Genomic DNA, 15,247 nt, shown 5'->3' with positions numbered 1-15,247 from the left:
TGACATTTAAGTGAAATTACTTAACTTAAATATACAAGCTTTATAAAAATGATCATTCTAGAAGAAAATTTCAGATGGCATTTAGAGGCTTTTGCATCTGAACTCTTCATACACTCTGTATGAAACCGGTTTTCCCCACGATCTCGACACCTCGGTGTGGAGATCGGGGAAAAACGGAAGGCTTCTTCGCTGAGGCTGAGCACGAGATGGCAGGAAGCGTTCGTCGAGCTTACTTTTCGAACGAACGTCCTGCCTATCCTCTGGCCACTCAATAGATAGTCTGTCAACTGCTCTAGTAATAACATCGAGCAGTTCCTCAAACGCATGAGACTGAGGTGGCGAATCCTCAGACTCAGCTTCAATACTCACAACACAACAGGCTTTCTAAATGTATGTGTGTTATGTTTCTATTCAGAATTACTCATGAGCAGTAACCTTTTTATTTTGGGCATTTCATGTATGCAGCACTTGCCAAAATTGGGGGTGATGAGGAAGGGGTTAACATAAGTTTGTCAGTTTTCACTTTCACAAGTCAAAGCAATTCCATCATTACTCATCATTAAGATTTAACAGTTGAAATGACTATACAGCCTTAATTTAAAGCAGCAAAAATTATTTTACAGAGTAGGCTACTAAGATCTTTTCTTTCTTTTTTTCTCAGCCTTTTTCTTGGTTGCTTTTATAAACAGACAACCATTTATTTAACAGTGCCTTTTATAAAAGAGACTATAATATAACTAAAAATTACCATTATGTAGAATATTTTCGTACTCCACTTTTATTTAGCTCACTGCTAGTCTCATACAGACAAACTAAAACATAGAATAACATTATAACTTTAACACACTCAAATGCAGTTTAGTGTGATAGTGTAGAGCAAGTGAAACAGCGCTGCGTTACCTCACAAGCTTCATTTCGTCTAATACACGTCTAATACACTGACCTGTGTGAGCACTAATACAGCACTTGCGTTTGGTAGAATGAAATCTCCATTCCTTTATATCCGTGGGACTCGCGTGTGGCGCTGATATCATGATAAAAACATCAGTGTATTCACTCATCCATAAACATTATTAGATCCATCGGCTTGACGACAAGTTCCATAATTCCGCAGGAAATTTTGCGTCATCAATTTACGCCTTTGTTATTGTAAGAGGTTAGCGACCCCTAGCGGCGAAAAAAATTACATATTGTACCTTTAATATTAATTTTAGTGATCTCCGACTAGCAGAGTCGAACATCATTAGTGCAAACGTGAATAACAATCTTAGAGAATTTACGATTAGCATTAGCCAGCACTTTTAAATTTGCTTTGCTGTCAGGCGCTCTGGCTCCCAGCAAACATGTGACAATGGTGGCTGGTGTCTCTATTTTCACGTTCCATGTAATAGAATCGCCAATGACTAGGGCACATTTAACAGGATTTTCAGTCTGTGTTTCACTGAGTGGGGAGAATCTATTTGAAGTTGTAATCGGAACGGAAGAGCGGTGTTTTGTCCCATGACTACAGCGCCTCACAGTCACCCAGTTGCCCTGATGCACGGGCTCTACAGCCGGAACCGAACAATGTAAAGAGTTCACTAAGCTAGTCGCATCCAAAGCAGTATCTAAAGCCCTTACGCTCTTACAATTAACCTCGATTAAAGCTTGGATGCGATTTAGATTGAAGCTAGCAATGTCAGGTTAATGTGTGATTTTGATTAAGTTATATTTAGCAGTATAAACAACAAGGAATGATAGTAAATAATGAATCAAAGCAGAAAAATTATGCGAAGCTTACAGACCAACGCAACAGCAAGAGCCTCAGCTTGTTGTAAGAGGTGCCAAAAACAAAATGTGCCTTAAACAGTTTGCATGGAATGGCGTACTGGTCAACTGAATTCTTCTGAGGTCCCACAGCCAGGAGATAGCAGTGATACCTCAAAGATGCTCCTCAATGTTTGTTCTACTCTGAGAAAACCAAAACAATTTGTAGAGGACTATCACTAATGTATTAAATAAAGAAAATAAGACTATCTTTAAGACATTTTTAAGACAACGAGATGTTCCTCTGCTTGTGGTGCAGACATCTTTCCTGGTCTCCTCCAGCCTTGGGCAGAAGGTAGGGTCAGATGCAACAGTATTATAGAACAGAGGTCACTGTCCCAAACAGTTTAGAAAATTGAAACTTAAAGGTCCCATGACATGCTACTTTTTGTAGGCTTTAATATAGTCCTTAGTGGTCCTTAGTACTGTATCTGAAATCTCCTTCCAAAACTTCAGCCTCGGTGCAGAATTATAGCCACTACAAGCCAGTCCCAGAATGAGCTTCCTGATACCTCAAAGATGCTCCTCAGTGTTTGTTCTACTCTGAGAAAACCAAAACAATTTGTAGAGGACTATCACTAATGTATTAAATAAAGAAAATAAGACTCTTTAAGACAACGGGATGTTCCTCTGCTTGTGGTGCAGACATCTTTCCTGGTCTCCTCCAGCCTTGGGCAGAAGGTGGGGTCAGATGCAACAGTATTATAGAACAGAGGTCACTGTCCCAAACAGTTTAGAAAATTGAAACTTAAAGGTCCCATGACATGCTACTTTTTGTAGGCTTTAATATAGTCCTTAGTGGTCCTTAGTACTGTATCTGAAATCTCCTTCCAAAACTTCAGCCTCGGTGCAGAATTATAGCCACTACAAGCCAGTCCCAGAATGAGCTTCCTTCAGACGAGCCTGTAGCTTTAAATACTAATGAGAAGGAGAAAGGCGGCGCAAGGTGGAGGGTGGGTGTGGCCTTGACCATCTTGCGCAACGGTACCATGCATGTTTGTTTATGTTGGATATATTGCAATGGCACGAAGACACGCAGTCGTTCAAGCATTTCAGTTTTACCCAGAATCTGATCCAGATGGAGAAGCAACGGATGAAGAAGTTGCAACTCAGCGGCTCCAGCAGGACGTTTCCGAATGGTTAGTTTAAAATATTATGTCTGGATACGGTACTTTATTCGGATGGTTTACAGTTATCATCATGTAGCGAACGCGAACCTACTGTTGGCTTTTCATGAGAGATCTGTAACGTCTGTAATTTATCTTATTACAATTACATCAAGCTCTGCGATCTTGAAATGCGGATATCGCGCGCGCCATATAACCAACAGGAAAACGGTTATCCAAATAACAAAGAAATGTACAACACTCGCGTTACACAGTATGTGTAACTTGATGCTGTCTACCTTTACATTAGCGCAAGTAACTGCATAGCTGCATAGCTAATGTGACAGCCACATTCTACGTGTAAGAAGCTAGGTAACCATAAACAGTAAAGCAACACACTTATATATAATTTGTTGACTTACTTGTCCGACGTTCAGCAAGCCCAGCTCTGTATTGACCATTCGATGTTCATTTGTACATCCAATTATTGAGAAATTATGATGCTTCGCTCGCTCAAAAGCCATGATATCTCTCGTGGACAAACTAAAATCACGCGCGCGCGCGTTCTACTTCCTAGCTCATTTTCTCATGGGCGAGAAATATTCTCTGGGCGGGCAAAGCAGAGAAAGGGGAGGTAACATTTCTCCTTATGACGTCATGAGGAGATTCAAGATCAGCCCGGTTGAGCTTCCATTTTCTCAAAGGCAGAGAAAAATAGCAAAAGCTCGATTTACACCGATTAAAATTTTTTGAAACTTGGGGACCATATACAGGCTAGGGGAACTCATATTAATGTTAAAAAACCTCATAAAGTGGAAATTTCATGTCATGGGACCTTTAAGAATAAAGAATATGAAAAAATGTATGGGGACTAAATATTTCCTTCCACCCTCAAGTTCAAATATTAATCATAAGTAATACTGAACACATTATCTAAGTATTAAATTAATCTTAAACATGTTGGCTAAATTAACCCTCTCAAGGCAGGCGTTGCTGATTTGCAACAGTTAAAAATGAATTACCTTATTACTCCAGATACATATTTTATGAGTTTTTTTTACTCAGAAGTACCACTGCAGGACTTGGTTGTCCATTAGCAACAAACCATTTCCCACTTGCTCACCAGATGGCAGTGTAGTCTCACTTCCAACTGATTTTCTTGGCATCAATTTTGTGTAAGTATCACTATCAACCTCCATTAATTTGAAACTAAAACTGCATAAGAAGAATCATAAGTGTATATAGACACAGTAAATGCCAATTAGTAGATTTTATCTCTTCTGGATTTTTCCCCTGGTGCAGCTCTATTTCAACGTTGCAAATTTGCAACGTGTGGCCAGATAGGTACCACTGGACACCACATGCTTTATCTACTAGTTTGCCTATATTTTGAGCAACAGTTTATACTAGGGTTATTTTCCTATCACCAGTGTTTACGTATTACTTTGAGGTGTCACTGAGGGTATGTCATATGGAAAATGTAATAATTTGGAGTGAAGTTACAAACAATCAGAGGCAGATTTGATCAAAAGCAATGGCACAATACCATGTTCATTTGACTGTGCAGTGAGGAAAACTGATGTAGCCTAAATTCCATGGCACTTTTATTAGTACAGATCATTGTGTCAAAGCATTTTTTGGCAAACTACCTTACAGAATACTCTCTATGCAGGATTTGCAGTGTGTTATGGCAGGCAGACGAAAGATTTACTCAGCCAGGGAAGTCATTGAGTACATTTGCCTTCCTGATGGTGCTTTATCTGACACAGAATCCATTCCAGACGATAAAATTGCTGATCCAGATTTTGAGGAATCTCCTGAAGCATACGAGTCTGACTCCAGCTTTGATGATGATAAGCCACTGGCAGCAATACCAAAAGCTAATCTCCACCACCTTGATGTTGAAATTCATAACATACATGCAGACAGTGACACTGAGGTCCCAGATGACAATGAACCTCAGCCAGGCCCAGCTCCAGTCAACAAAGAGTTTTCTTGGAGGCAGAGGAAACCCCCAGCAGCTGACATAGACTCTTCATTCCGAGGACCTGCATTCTCACCTCCCCCAGACGAAATACCAAGTCCAAAGTGGTATTTTGATCAGTTCATGGACAAATCTGTGTTTGAACATATTTCTCACCAATCTAACTTGTATGCAGTTATGAAGAATGACCCAGAACTGAAAACAACCCCTTCTGAAATAGAGCAATTCATTGGTTTACACATCTTGATGACCGTAGTACGTATGCCATCGTACCGCATGTACTGGCAGACGGCAACCCGCTACGACCCAATTGCGACAGTCATGGGACGTAAGCGATTTGATAATCTGCGTACATACATCCACATGAACGACAATACCAATGTGAAGCAAAAGGGTGAGCCTGGATACGATCCATTATTCAAGGTGCGTCCAGTTCCTGAGAAAGTCCGTGCCAACTGTTTGAAGGTTGAACCAGAAGAAAACCACTCCATTGATGAGCAGATGATCCCCTTCAAAGGAAAGATTGGAATGAAACAGTATATCAAGAACAAGCCGCATAAATGGGGAATCAAGGTCTTTACTCGTGCAGGTGTCTCTGGACTAGTCTATGACTTTGAAGTATACACTGGAAAAGGGACCGTGACCAATGAGCGTGGACTTGGTGTTGCCGGTGAAGTTGTGCTTCGTCTCGTATCAGAAGTTCCAAAAGGACTAAACTACAAGTGCTTCTTCGACAACTGGTTCACTTCCCCTGAACTCATTGTGGAACTGAAGAAAATGGGAATTCTAACAGTTGCTACCATCAATCGTAACCGTCTCCGTGGATGTACCCTCAAGAGTGACAAGGAACTCTCAAAGGCCGGGCGTGGTGCGTATGAAGTGAAATACGAAAAGACAAGTGGGATGTCCATCGTGAAGTGGTATGATAACAAGGCAGTGTTGCTTGCATCATCCTTCATTGGCCCTGAACCTGTTGAGAGATGCAGAAGGTGGTCGAAAGAGAAGAAGGAATATGTGGAAGTGGACAGACCCCACATTGTCAAGGTGTACAACCACAACATGGGAGGAGTAGACTTAGCAGACATGTTAGCAGCTCTCTATCGCATTGACATCCGCCCACGTCGTTGGTATCTGCACATCTTGTACTACTTGATTGACCTATCACTGGTCAATGGTTGGCTCCTCTATCGCCGTCATCTCACCCAGAAGCAGGAGAAGAAGTATATGCCACTTCTTGACTTCCGTGTTCAAGTTGCAGATGCCCTCATCAAGGTTGGCAAACAGGCTGACTTGAACAGTAGGAAAAGAGGACGACCGTCATTGGAAGATGATCCAACGTCCCATCAAGCTGCCCCACCTCCACCTCCACTTCCACTTCAGAGGATCTCTGCACCATCGGTTGATGTCAGATTAGACCGATACGATCATTTCCCCATCCATGCTGAGAAACGTGGACGATGCAGACTGTGCAAGAGTGGCTACACGCAAATGGCCTGCCTGAAGTGCAAAGTACTTCTGTGCTTTACAAAAGACAAAAACTGTTTCTTGGAGTACCACACGACAAAGTGACTTGGAAACATGCCCTACTCCAGTGGTTCTCAACCCTGCTCCTGGAGGACCTCCAACACAGCACGTTTTCTTTTTCTCCCTAATCAAACACACCTGATTCAACTCATCAGCTCATTATAATGGTTGGAAGATCTTTGCTCTGCTCACTTTTTAGAACAAAGTCTTGCTCAATCTAAGAAGGGGCAGAAAAGAATGACAATTACCCAAAACTTTTTAAGCCGACACAAATTCCTTCAGGCTCAGCTTGGTAACTTTAACAGATTTTTGGGCATCCCAAGTTTCACCTTGACCAAGTGAGTTTTACACAGATGACAGTGAAAAAGGTTTAGTGCCCAACAAAAGTTTGCATAGTCATGGCAGTATTTGTAATTGGGTCTAAGAATTGGTTATACAAGTGTTAGGGGATTTACAGTCAAAGACCCAGAACCAGATATGATGAATGAAGACCTGGAGTAAGAATTATAATAAATTAAAGAAAGGTTTTACTGAAGATAGTTTGCAGTTTCATCAGGCAGAAGTCAGCTTCAAGACTCAAGGCCGCCCCGCTTACAGTTACAAAGATCACAGCAATTATACCCTTCATCAAGGTCTAAGCTACGTCCTTGCTTTAGGTTGAATGATTCTCATTGGCAAGAAATAGATAAACAGTAATTTTCCACACATATACAGATAGACTGAAGCATACCTCCATCGATTATGCAGCTGACACTCAGACCCTGAAGTTAGGCACATCGTGACCTTCCAGTTTGTAGATCTGGATTGCTGGGCGCCAGCACATCCAGAACAACTCAACAACAACTAAGTGGTTCCTTAACCTGTAACCTAAAAGACTAACACACACCGACACAGCTTTTCCAAGGTTGGATTTGGCCAGGCTCTAACGAGGTTGAGTTTGTGAGTTTGTGAGTTTGTGAGTGTGTGTTCCCGTGTTTCCCGTGATCCGCATGTTTCCAGCTCTTCCTGTATCAGGATGCTGGGATGTGGAGACGTTCCTGTGCGAAGGGTTCTGGCTCTGGTGTGTTTACATTGTTATTCGTTGTTAACAGTCTATTAAACAACCGCATTCCGCGTCTCTGGACTATACAAAATTTCCAGTGAGAAGTGGGGAGAATGCGCGCTCACTTTCAGCCACAAAAACAGACATCCACGCATGGTCCACGCATTCTTCAGTGAGAACAGCAGTGAGAAGTTGGGATAACGTGCGCTCACTTTCAGCCACAAACACAGTCGGCGCCAGAATAAATATGAAGGAACATCAAAAGCGGAGAGGCACTCACCGGGGACCATGTCGATATTTCCAATACGACAACTCCAGCTCCATCAAGTCATTCTGGTCTACCGCCCGCCGGCCTTTGAAGAACACCGGACGCCGTGCTGATCACTCGCTGTTAGCCCGTGTCCAGAGCTCAGCTAATGCTATCGCGGCTGTCAGTCTCAGCAGCACTGCGGTCAACATTGGCCTTTTAAACATCCGCTCTCTCACGGGCAAGGGCTACCTCGTCCAGGATCTCCTGACGGACCGTAAGTTTGACATCTTTTGTCTGACTGAGACCTGGCAGCAGCCAAACGACTTCGCTCCCCTCAATGAAGCTACTCCACCGGGATTTGTTTACCAATCTGCACCTCGTATATCTGGGAGAGGGGGTGGTCTCGCGGTAATATACTGTGAGAACTGGAAAGTTGTTCCTGTGAATCTGCCTGCATGCCTCTCCTTTGAGGCTACTGTCTGTCAGCTCTCTGGACCTACTCCCACTGTTATTGCGACTCTCTACAGACCACCAAAACCAAACAAGGATTTTATCTCTGATTTTTCAGCATTTTTGTCTCATCTGGCTACACTTTCATCTAATGTCATACTACTGGGAGATTTCAATATCCACATGGACAACTTCAATAACACTCTCACTAAAGATTTTACCTCATGTATTGACAGTCTTTGATTTCAACAGTGTCAATTTTCCCACACACAATAAAGGACATATTCTGGACTTAATCTGCTGCTCAGGAATAACACCTATGGACTGCAAAACTGACCACCTCCCTTAAACTGATCATCTGCTTCAATCCCAATCTGTCTTTCACTAAATCTAACCCACCACGTACTATTCATTTCCGTAAAATCAAGGACATCAACCTGGACAATTTCATAACTCATATCAATAACCTTCCCAGTGCAGATAGCCTTTCCACAACAGATGAGCAATAGCAAGCAATAGGCCGCTGGCTGGAAAGACTCCACAGGAAAACTGGACTCACCATACACAAAAACATGTACACAACTCACATCCTTAAATACAAAGACACCATCTCCAAAGCCAAAACTACCTAGTATTCCCGGCTAATCAGCTCCAATGAAGGTAATTCAATGGCTCTTTTCTCCCTCATTTCCAACATCACAAAACCTCCTGATTCACTTCACAGGCTATGTATGGCGTAAAAAGAAAACTTGATCAAACCAACATGAAAACATCATCCCAACAGTGAAGTATGGTGGAGGGGGCATCATGATTTAGGGCTGTTTTGCTGCCTCTGGACCTGGACCGCTTGCCATTGTGAAGGGGAAATTAATTCAAGTTTATCAGGATATCTTACAGGATAATCTCAAGGTGGCTTTCCACAAGCTGAAGCTCAGAAGAAGCTGGGTGATGCAGCAGGATAATGACCCTAAACATCTAAGTAAATATACTACAGAATGGCTTCAAAGACATAAAATCCACCTTTTTGAGTGGGCCAGTCAAAGCCCAGACCTCAGCCCAATAGAGATACTGTGGAATGACCTCAAGAGAGCCATTCACACCAGACGGTCTAAGAATATGGTTGAGCTAAAGCAGTTCTGTTGTCTAATTCACAGCTATAGGAAACGCTTGCTGAGGTTATTGCTGCCAAAGGTGGTTCAACCAATTATTAAAGCCCATGTTTAATGGGTGTGTTCAATAAAGACATGAAGTATCATGACTGTTTGTGTTTGATCAGCTTAGAAATATTGTGTTTCTTGATATTCGTGACTTTGGTGAAAATCAGATCACATTTCATGACCAATTTAAGCAGAAAACCAGGAAATTGAAAATGGTTCACTTCTTCTTGCAACTGTATGTGCTATGGCATGCCATTTATATTGCCATTTTATTTCAAGATTGAGGCACATTACCTATATTTTTGAGAAGTTTTTGAGAATCTTCACGTCATGTCTACCAAGCCCGAGAATCTTCACGTCATGTCTACCGAGCCTGAGCTTCTTCATGTCATGTCTACTGAGCCTGAGCATCTTCATGTCATGACTACCGAGCTTAAGAATCTTCACGTCATGCCCGCCGAGCCAGAGACTGTTCACGTCATGCCCGCCGAGCCAGAGACTGTTCACGTCATGTCTGCCGAGCCAGAGACTGTTCACGTCATGTCTGCCGAGCCAGAGACTATTCACACGTGGTCAGCTGCGCCTGAGCCCTTGTCTCCGGCCAAGATGGCAGCCTCGCTGCCCGAACTGAAGATATTTCTTTATATCTGAGTCCAAGTTCAAACATTATGAACTGCTCCATTAACGTGCTTAGTTCTGAAACACTGCCAGCGGGACATTAAACAGGAAGTGTCTGTCCGAGCTCACAACGGGTTTTGCGTGGGAACGCAAATATCTTTGCGAGGGAACACAAAGTTTCTCGGGGGAATGCAAAAGTTTTGCAAGGGAACGCAAAAGATTAGATTTTTTTTTTTTTTCTCCCATCCCAAATTATTCCCGACCACGTCCCTTGAGAGGCTCTGTAGGGTTGGGACAAAGGTCTCGCTTTGAGCTGATAAAATTACCTCAGAGTAAAAATGGCAAGGAAACTTACTTACAGATTGTCAGACAGTGATGAGGAAGGTCACCTCCCGGAAAACCTTGCGGGCTGTGATCGTTCCGAAAAGTCGGCGATCCCTGACAATGATCAGTTGTCTGGTAATCACTCTGCTAATTAGGGCGCTGTTGTGGATTATTTCCTTCCGACCTGGACGTCTGATCCATTACTCGATCCCACCAGACCTGGATTTTGACAACACTACCTAAGGCGTTCAAGACAGTCTGACAAATCCCTCTGAGGCAGAATGTTTCAGATTATTATGAATGAGCAACTTCTACTGTCCCTGGGAAGCTGCCAAAGTGGCCTGAAACAACTGAAGAGTTTGGTTCCAAAACGTGATAAACACCATTTATAAAAAAAAATGTAGTTCCTTCAAAAATCAGTATTGTATCTGGTCGTTATTGAAAGGTAAATTTTTTTATTTTACATAAATGCGATATCCACTGTTATTCTGTCATGTTGTCTCCATTTCTTTCCAAACCGTGACAAACGCCAGTCTCCCTTCTCTGCAGAATGCGATACATCCGCTCAACCAATCACAGCGCACCATTCCATGCATTGTAAACAGTAACAGCATGCTTCAAATACACCCGGCTTCCTAGTTTTTCTTATCTACTTTGTACTTTGATCAACAAACAAACCCCAAAAAATTATAATTTTGACGGCATTGATGAACCTGTGGTGGTTTCTGCGGTGGATAAGAAACGTAATCATTTACGTGAGGAGATTAAGAAGATGAGGCACTCGGGAGGAGGAAAAATGCCGGCTGAGGCTTGTTCTCACACGACACAAGAGAGGAAAGAAGTGGGCAAACTTCAAACCAAATCAGCTTCCCACTCATAGCCTTACCTGTTTCTTGTCCCTCTGCCTTCCCCTCAATTAATCAGATCCAGTCTTACTAAACTGAAAAACTGATATTTTCATATAAAATGCTTTTTTTATTCACTTTAAATGTGGAATCATGTATAATCGGCCCGAGCTCGGCTGCGGCTCAGACTCGGCATCGGCGTGTGTTAACCGGGCCGATTGTGGCCCACAGCTCGCTCTGGCACATGCATTTTTGTTACGGCTGTAAAGCACTGGGCCGATTCATGTTCACCGTAACTGGTAACCCGGCTCTGGCTCTATGATCTGGACCACTTCTGGAAATGACTCGGCTTAGGTTAAATCAAGAATGGTTTTAATGTAGCAATAATTAACAAATTATTTTGTCCAAAACAAAATATCTGCTAATAATAATAATAATAATAATAATAATGTGTTTTGCACAGAGCATTCTTTAACATTTATAACCATAGCAAAATATTTAGTTGTCATGAAGATCATTCTTTACGTTTATGCATTTTAAACATGCATGCGTGCTAGGTGACATCACTCGCACAGCAGTCACCTGTGGTGATCGCAGTCGCGGCATCGGCTGAGTAGTGGCAACCGCATAGGCCAAGTTTGGGCGCTCGGCTCAGATGCTTTTACCAGTATGAAGCCGCTTTCAACGGTTACTGCAGCAAGCGTCAGCAAGCATGCTCAGCTCATCACTGGAGTGACGTGTGCACAACTTTGGGTGAGAAAACTCATAACTGACTTAGAATCATCCCTTTTCGATCCTGCACCATTACGGTGAACTTGAGGTAAGTCTTGTGGTCAATTTCCTTAAAGGTCCCATGACATGCTACTTTTTGTAGGCTTTAATATAGTCCTTAGTGGTCCTTAGTACTGTATCTGAAATCTCTTTCCAAAAATTCAGCCTCGGTGCAGAATTATAGCCACTACAAGCCAGTCCCAGAATGAGCTTCCTTCAGACGGGCCGTTTCGGTGTCTGTAGCTTTAAATACTGTGGAGGAGGAGAAAGGCAGCGCAAGGTGGAGGGTGGGTGTGGCCTTGACCATCTTGCGCAACGGTACCATGCATGTTTGTTTATGTTGGATATATTGCAATGGCACGAAGACACGCAGTCGTTCAAGCATTTCAGTTTGACCCAGAATCTGATACAGATGGAGAAGCAACGGATGAAGAAGTTGCAACTCAGCGGCTCCAGCAGGACGTTTCCGAATGGTTAGTTTAAAATATTATGTCTGGATACGGTACTTTATTCGGATGGTTTACAGTTATTATCATGTAGCTAACGCTAACCTACTGTTTCCTTTTCATGAGAGATCTGTAACGTCTGTAATTTATCTTATTACATCAAGCTCTGCGATCTTGAAATGCGGATATCGCGCGCGCCATATAACCAACAGGAAAACGGTTATCCAAATAACAAAGAAATGTACAACACTCGCGTTACAGTATGTGTAACTTGATGCTGTCTACCTTTACATTAGCGCAAGTAACTGCATAGCTGCATAGCTAATGTTACAGCCACATTCTACGTGTAAGAAGCTAGGTAACCATAAACAGTAAAGCAACACACTTATATATAATTTGTTGACTTACTTGTCCGACGTTCAGCAAGCCCAGCTCTGTATTGACCATTCGATGTTCATTTGTACATCCAATTATTGAGCAATTATTATGCTTCGCTCGCTCAAAAGCCATGATATCTCTCGTGGACAAACTAAAATCGCGCGCGCGCGTTCTACTTCCTAGCTCATTTTCTCATGGGCGAGAAATATTCTCTGGGCGGGCAAAGCAGAGAAAGGGGAGGTAACATTTCTCCTTATGACGTCGAAAGGAGGAGATTCAAGATCAGCCCGGTTGAGCTTCCATTTTCTCAAAGGCAGAGAAAGATATCAAAAGCTCGATTTACACCGATTCAAATTTTTTGAAACTTGGGGACCATATACAGGCTAGGGGAACTCATATTAATGTTAAAAAACCTCAGAAAGTGGAAATTTCATGTCATGGGACCTTTAAAAAGCATCAACATTTCACGGCGAGCATAGTTTCAATCGAGTTTCTGTTGCTGATTAAATGTTGATGATTATCGATCCGTTTAAACTTTGTTCATGTTCCTTTGACATGTGCTTCTATAGATGAAACAAACTCGAATTCAATTAAGAATTATTAATTAGGACAACATCAAATTCTTTATCATGTCTGAAAGTAGTGCAAGTTGGGGGTAATATGAAAGCTACTTTTATGGCGCGAACGAAGCTAACATTGACTAGCTGGGCTGTTAGCTCATATTTTCGTTCTGCTAGCTTGGCAAAGAATTAGTCGCTAGGCTAGACGCCATTTTTATTGAATGCAATTTACGTGAATAATATTTACGAGCACAGTCTTTGATCTGTGGAAGAAAATAAAGTGGAACATAATGTTAGCTGGCTTAAGGCCGATTCACACCGCACAGAAACGCCAACAAACACGTTTTGTCCTAAAATATGTACACATTTTGATCCTGTAAGAAAACGTTTATTTTACTTGCATGACACACAAAACAGGTCTCGTGAGGAGGCTGTGCCCACAGGTAGGAATTATGTAGGTCTGTGGGCTTCTCCCCTTTCAGCGAACATCACAGCAGCTAGTCCACCACCGTGGTCTCCAGTCTCCACCACCAACAGCCTGAGAGCTACACCTCCTACTGACACCCCAACCCATGCAGCAGCTGGCAGAATAAGAAGGGCAAGAAAGCTATTCTATAGCTCATGGAAACAAAAATTAACTTTGGTATATGTGTGATGAGATTAAAACATCTTTTTTTTCTTTTAGAACACCCCACAGGTACATGACACACAAAATAGGTATTCTCGGGAGGCTGTGCCTACAGGTAGGAATTCTACAAAGTGATCTCTCGGATTACTCTGACATATCTACGTCAGAGTAATGTTCTTGTGCCTTACAGCAATTGCCAAGGAGATCCTCATCCAGCTTGATTCTATCAGAGAGCAGCAGTTGCTCATCCTGGTGCAGCTCCAAAAAATCTCCAGCAGTCAAGCAGTTCCAGACTTCACGCCAAACCAAACACATTTTGGGCTCCCACTTTCAACTATTGAGGAGCTACAATGTTTGGGGGAGACATTAAAGAATCCAGAGGAGAAGAATTTGGTGAGTTAAATTATGCATTAATCAGATCATTCCTAAAAGTCAGCCCCCACTCTCACTCATGCTATATTCCTTAAATAACTAATGAGGTACATGTCTTTTGTTTCAGACTGTTCTCCTTTGAATGGTCGGAGGCATGACTCTTAAAGACACCGTGGGGCAGGTCCTGAAAAGAGCAATGAACACTTCGCTGGCGAGACTCATTAATTGGAGCACCAGTGGGACTGACCCGATCAGGTTCTATGGGTGTACCCAGTTGAAACTAATAACAGCATATTGGCCAAACAGATTTTGCAAACGCGCCAGTGCATATTTGTTTGCACTGGAGAGCGTGGAGAGAGATTGTGGTTTTTGCAGGCAATCACAGACATATCTGTTGATTTCTTGAGACACAATGGCCAAAATCACAGTTAAACAGTTGCGCATCTCTGAGCAAACGTGTTTCGTTTATGAATGAATACGTTTTCAAACAAATCTAGTGAGTCAAGGATTCAATGACCCATTCATAAAGACAGTCGCTTGCTTTGTCACTGAATCATTCAATCGATTTGTTTAAACTGCTGATTCATTTGGGAACAAAGACAGTGACTTGCTGCCCCCTACTGGTGGTTTGTTTAATTTAAGTCCTATTTCAGTTTTAATATTTCTATATTCAAACTCTATTTAAAACATCAACATAACATTATCATGAATTTAAATGCATTTGCCACTCCTGAGCCTCATTAAACAGTCTGTAAATATATCTAAATGCCACCTTTTTGTTATATGCCACCTCTGCAGTGCAAAGATGAATTTTGTTACTACTGATTTCATTTTATTGGTAACTTATTCTTCCTGATTGCGTCTTATTATTCTAACTCAATTTATGAATTTGACATAAAAGATGACATTTAATAAGGTTAAAAAAAAAAGCCCCGGCAAGTCATTTTATAGTCAAATATCGCCTTATAATGGGAAGGTTAATTTGT

General features: G+C 42.1%; 1 protein-coding gene across 1 annotated transcript; it reads left to right on the top strand.

The window, feature by feature from the left end:
- Positions 1 to 4,599: 4,599 nt before the first annotated feature.
- On the top strand, positions 4,600 to 6,465 carry LOC309497244 (piggyBac transposable element-derived protein 3-like; the record flags this gene model as incomplete). The annotated part of the gene is made up of 1 exon (XM_082167474.1): positions 4,600 to 6,465. The coding sequence occupies one exon, from the start codon at positions 4,600 to 4,602 to the stop codon at positions 6,463 to 6,465; it is 1,866 nt and encodes a 621-aa protein (XP_082023600.1).
- Positions 6,466 to 15,247: the final 8,782 nt, after the last annotated feature.

This window comes from Leuciscus leuciscus (genome assembly GCF_965113295.1).
Source record: "Leuciscus leuciscus genome assembly, chromosome: 4".
NCBI lineage: Eukaryota > Metazoa > Chordata > Actinopteri > Cypriniformes > Leuciscidae > Leuciscus > Leuciscus leuciscus.
Note: the sequence above shows the minus strand (reverse complement) of the source record. Positions and strands in the feature narration are given on the sequence as shown.